The 6000-nt window shown below is 40.2% G+C and overlaps 1 protein-coding gene across 1 annotated transcript in view; it reads left to right on the top strand.

Annotated features, from left to right (window-relative positions):
- Window positions 1–371: 371 nt before the first annotated feature.
- Window positions 372–6000, top strand: part of LRP1B (LDL receptor related protein 1B) — a 336264-nt gene continuing 330635 nt past the window's right edge. The window contains exons 1-2 of the mRNA XM_088521814.1: window positions 372–411; window positions 510–647. Of these exons, the coding sequence (XP_088377940.1) occupies window positions 372–411; window positions 510–647 (178 nt within the window). The remainder of the gene's footprint in view (window positions 412–509; window positions 648–6000) is intronic.

Here is a 6000-nt window from a genome sequence, read left to right as displayed (position 1 = left end):
TTTATTTCTGTCCTTGGTCCTGGAATCGGTACCTGGGAGAAGGTGAGAGCATATTGCACTCAAGCACACTGTGTGGCCGTAAATAATACCTGAGATTATTTATATAGTGAGCAATGACTGTAAATACCAGTATCTCCTTCTTTTGATACAAGCAGATCAATTTTAGACCGTGGCTCACTAGGCAGCTGCAAATCTGTGATACTTCTTTAATGTTTGCAAAGGTAAATTTTAGCATCCATAAAGTTTAACATGAAGGAAAACATACGTTTTATCATCTGTGCTTCAGGAAGTAACCCTAGCTAACCTGTTGTCTCTAGCTGCATTCATCCTTACTTGATGATTTTAATTCTCCTCAATAGCTGATTGGTAACATGCTGAAAAGCCTCACAACAGACAGCCATGTGAAATGTTGTACTTAGCTTAAAAATGGAAATAGTACGCAATATAGAACTATATCTGCCTTTGTGGATATGAAGATACATGTGTGACACTTTCTGTGTGCTCTGTAGGTCCCGAGGAAGCAGATTTCAGCTGTGCCCCGAACCACGTTGCCTGCATCGGCACGAACAGATGCATTCACTTGTCACAGCTCTGCAACGGGGTGTACGACTGCTCCGACGGCTACGACGAGGGAGTGCATTGCCGGGGTAAGTCAGGCTGCGGGGGCAACAATGCTTTAACCTTAGGTCTTCTGAATGCAAAAAGAACCAGAACTTCCTTCTTCTTGGAAATGCACGCTGTTTTGTATGAAAGTGAATGTCCTTGCTGGAGGTATGTTTGAAATTTATTTGAAAAATATTTTGGCTCTATGAATTAGATGCAAGTAGATGCACACTCTAAGCAGATAACACATCAATTAGTAGACTTCAGTGCTAGGTGAATAAATGTTGATGGTCGCCTGTTCAAAAACGGACACCCAGGAGCAGGTCCTGGAACTTCTAGTGCGATCTAATGTGACAATATGCAGCGAAAGATACAGTTAATGGTACAGTTCAGAAAGTTAAATTAGAATTTAAAAGTTCAGGTGGAGAGATTTCCAAAACTGTCATCATAAAATCTAAGCCAGTACCAAAAATAAGTCCTCTAAAAAAGCCCCGACACACCATAAAGGAAAGGAAAAGAGCGTCAACTGGAATTAGTCACTGTAATACTGCTGACTCCACAAAACCCCAAGTAGTTATTTTTATGGAACCAGCTGAGGATAGAGACTGACACCAAATATATTGTTCACTGTGATAGGAATCATTTCTTCTCTTGAAGACTCTACTGTTGTGGTCTTGTTCAAGGAGCAGTACACACAACCAAAATTTGTGTCAACATACTGATTTTAGCATTGGTGTCAGCACCAGGAAAGAATGGCTTTTAAATTGGCCAAAGCAATTTTGGCCCAAATTGAAGCTTGTGAAAGTTGAAAATGATTTTTTTTTTTCCAGAGAACGGTGTTAATCCATTAGTGACCGTTTTGATATGCATTCTGCAATAATTCACATATTTTTACTATCTATTCTGGATTAAAGTGCAGAGGATTAAAAACTTCAAGTACTGAAAAGTGATTTTATTTTAAGTCTTCAAATAGGAGGAATGGAATCAGAGAAATAAGTAGCCTAAAAAATGAATTTGTATGTTAGCGTAAATCAAATGTGTTTATTTTTTATGTGCAGCTTTCTGCATGTGTAGTCTCTACTTGGAAATGTTGTAGCACATAAAATAACTAGTTTGTATTCATGACCTGTTAATTTATGCTCAAATCTACCTTGTAAGGTCCATGCTGATTACTCCTCCTTGCTTTATTATCATATATGAATATGAAAAATTCCCAGTGGTAAAATTAATGACTGTGCTAATAAATTAGCATAAAATTTAGTAAAACAGACTAAACTTTTAACAGTAAACATACAGAACATGCATATGATGAAGTTCTTTAATATTATTTTTTATGAAGAATTTCAAGTTGTTTCCCAGTAATTGATCTAGTAAGTGGTAAATGATGCATTAATATTGATTCTGGTAGCAATTGCCAATTTTGCTGTGCTTAGTGGAGGTTATTCTTGGGAATATTAGTGGACACATTCCTTTCAAGGAAGCTGAAGAGTACAGAAAATTGTAATTTCACGTTCTGGTGATGTAGTTTGATACTTAGAAGCACCACTAATGTGCTAACAGGGTTGCTATATATGTTGGTATGAATGCAATAATAAATAAATAATTATAAATATATAAACAGTAAGGCTCAGGAATGAATTTACAAGGTTATTTTCAGACCGTGTGTGTAGCTAAAAGCTGCTAGATTGCGTCAGAAACCTGGCAGAATATTTAACTCTTGATACTAATCGCTAGTATGTTCCTCTCTAATTAATATTATTTCTGTGAGCTTTTTACTGAAATTCTTGCTGGATTGGGAGGGTGGAGCAGTTTTAAGTATTGGACTGAAAACAGTTCTCCTGTTCACACACCTGGCTGTCTTAAAATACCCTGTTCCCAAGGTAGAGGTCACAGCTCCATAAGGGTGAAAGCTTCTAGTAACGGTGAAGAACTAGTAAGATCCAAACATTCAGTAAGTGGAACTATTCTAGGAATTTCTCTAAGTTTAACCATCTTATCTTAATTCATTATCTTATCATCTTTGAGGGATATATTCAGGACTGCACCTTTCCCTGGGTAAGGGAAATAGGACTGTATCTGAAGTGTGCTAATGTATGTGAAATTTCAAGGAAATAGCAGTAAATCCACTGACAGTCCTTTCTTGTCATCTTTTATTTCAGTCACATACCCATTTTTGCTGGTGCGAGTGATGCATAAATTCAAGAGGGTTTGTGGCAATATGAAATAAAAAATCCTGTATTATGTATGGTTATTTTACATTATGCGTTTCAGTGCCCTTCACACGAGCAGGGCTATTGGGTTCACTGAAGCAGGGTTGACTCCAGCCATTCGGAACTCACAACATGTAGAGAAACGACGTCTGAGAAGACGTGAAGAATTGCAGACGTGAGAAGACGTCTGGATCTGGTTGTTTTGCTTTCTGTGCTAGTTTTGCCTAATTAAAGGCTGCATTAGAGAGGATGAAGGCACAAGCAGGGGCTTGCGGTAATTGCTAATGTCTTCTGCAAAGTCAGGCCGGGGCTACGCAGCTTTCTGAGCGGCCCAGGCTAATTTCCCGCAGACCCGGGGGACCTCCAGGGTGTCCGAGGGGCACCTCCATCCTTGAGCGTGGGGCTGGATGCGGCTCAGGTCCCACCGAGGACCGCGGGAGGCCGATCCGGAGCTCTTCCTCACGATTACCTTTCCTTCTCCACGCAGCTCTTCAGGCTGCTTTTGAGAGCCGTATCGTTAGTTCAGTTGTGTGCTCGGCCTCTTTCAAAGCTCAGGCAAGCAATGAGCTGAGAATTCCAGCGCCGCAGGGGAGTCGCCGAGTTAGCAGCCACTGAGGAGCTCCAGTCTTGTCTTTGTGCTGTTCTCCCCAAGCAGCCTGCACGGGGATCTCAGTGCAGGTGCTGCTGGTCGGGGACAGGGACAGGCTCCAGTAAGTTAAATCAGATGCCACCTGGCTTCGGTTTCTGGGGTCTTTTGAAGGTTAAAATGTATTTGCTTTCTGTTCTGTTTAGCAGCAGCTTAAACAAGTATCTGTCAAGTATAGACTGGCTGTCCTGGCCTTGAGTAAGTACAGGCAGGTGGATTAAATATATCATTAATATGTTTTCTAGAGGATTGCAATCACATTTCTATGAGCCTTAGGTATGGTTGTTCATAGGGATAGAGAAGTCGTCTATAAAGTTCTATTAATCAATGTGTAGCAAAAAAATGAAGCTGATTTTCCAAAACTAGTTGTCAGTCTATCTTTGAGTGTAGAAATGTCTCTTTTATCAGTCAGCTAACACACTAAAATGCTGCATATTCTAGCCAGAAAATACTGTATAAGTTATGTAAAAAGTACAAAAAAAGGGAGTATTAGAACAAATACTTTGCATATATTCAACTTTAAGCCAAGATATCAAGAGATTTTTTTTTTTCAATTAAAAGTGAAAGTTTGACTGAACTTTACTGAGAATCAGTAAAATCCTGCCAAGCCTTTTGGTCCTCTGGATCTTTGCTAACCATGATCTGAGCCATTTTCTTTAGTGTATAAATTACACAAAGACCAGTTGGATCATTTAGCAAAAAAAAAGCCCGAATAAACACATATATAGAGGATTTTCCTAAATAATTACTTTTTTTTTTTTTCTGGTGGGTAACAGCCTGTAATTAGAGTATTATTTTTCTGTTTACGCTTTTTGAATGAATTGTTACCAGAAGATGAAGATAAGTGCTGCTATTACAGAATCATTTATCCATTCTGGCACTTTTACAGCTGGAGCACTGGGGAATTTTAAGTAGTGTTTAGTAGAGGGGAAAAGACAAATTTCAGAATTTTATGGAAACTTAAGGCCTTTCAAGAAGGAGATAGAATTACAAAATTGAAAACTTATGGAGCTACATCTAGATCCAAATGTCAGATACCTTTTTCTTGTGTAGCAAAGCAGCAAAGCAAATCCAGCTTAGACTAGAATGGAAAATGTTCCCTCATTTCCTCATGAGGCTTTTCCAGAAATAGCACACACCCTCTGCAAAAGAAGACCCTGTAAACTCATCTGGCGTGTTCTGACAAGCTCGAAGTCACTCATCCTTCAAGACTGCAGTGTGCAAAGAGTAACATCATGTTACGGAGTCCTTGAACCCCCAGGAAATGTCACACTGCTCCTGACATAGCAGTGGGGCTGCTGAAGCCACGCGGTAACGTTCAGAACGATTCCCCCTGCCCTCCTGCTGCGTTCCACATCAAGCCTTTTACTTGTGCTCCTAAGACAGAAAAAGAGAAAAAAGGGTAGGGACTAAGCTTCTAAAAACATCAAACAGCTTCTTTATGTGCAAGCTAATGAGTCCTCTCAAGGTAGAGGAATTCATGCTACCGGAAATGTTATGTAATTTTCTCGTTGCATAAAAAGCTTCTGAAATGATGCAAGATTTCATGGAATGTGGAACTGAGCCACAAAACACTTTAACCTTTGTATTCCTCCTGAACCACGGTATTTTTTTCTGCTCTGTAAGAATGGACTTCCAATTTAAACTGGAAAGACTAATCTCAAGAAAAAAAAAAAAAAACGCAGGGCTTTTTAAAAAGATTCATTTTTTTATATTATAGTATCTGCTGTTATACATTTGCAAGAGAAACACATTCTGTTTGCCCAGTATGCTGAGACAGTCTCTTTCTTGCTTGCTTTCTTTTGAGATAATTGTTGTGATCCTCTTGGCCAAACAAAGAAGAAAGGAGTTAAGATGGAATCTTTTAGGATATTGAGGTAGACTGCTGAGATATGGTAGAAACGTATTGAGCCTTTTTTAAAAAAAAAATCCTTGAGGATTGTTTTGTAGGGCATAACGTGTGCAGCGTGTCCGGGGGGGACCCGGCACCTCACACGCTGGGAATGAAATCAGGGAGGATTCAGATGAGGTCAGAACTGGGTCCATGCAGGTTTGCAAGAATTCAGTGGAGGCTCGTTTAAAGAAGAGAGAGCTTATTCACTTTGACATGCTCAACATGTCTGCTTGTTGGGCTGTATAATTATGGAAGAAAACAAGAAACGTGTAAATACATTTCAGAAAGCCTCAGATGATCTGTATCCAGGTGCAGCTTTTTCATCTCTGTAGAAACAGTTCAGGCACTGACCCTGCGTGCGGAAGGACCCGTGGGTAAGCGGACGAGGTCCCGGTGACATGTTTTCTCCACAATCCTGGGCATTTCTGCTTTGGCTCAGAGCCTAGGGAATAACAACATTGGTCTCAGGAAGCTCTTTGGCTTTTTTTGTTCCATCCCCTTCCCACTTGGCCCTGCAGATGTTCAGCCTGTGGGATGTGACTGGTTTTCCCACCTTGCAGCCATAGAGGAGCAGGATGAGGCTCATGGAATTAGCAAGGTCCTTTGGTCTGTCCTGCTGTCAAATGAACCCAGTCCTGTGCTTGCTG

This window comes from Tinamus guttatus, unplaced genomic scaffold (assembly GCF_059628265.1).
Source record: "Tinamus guttatus ecotype Peru unplaced genomic scaffold, ASM5962826v1 Tinamus_guttatus_pri_ptg000133l, whole genome shotgun sequence".
Taxonomy (NCBI): domain Eukaryota; kingdom Metazoa; phylum Chordata; class Aves; order Tinamiformes; family Tinamidae; genus Tinamus; species Tinamus guttatus.
Note: the sequence above shows the minus strand (reverse complement) of the source record. Positions and strands in the feature narration are given on the sequence as shown.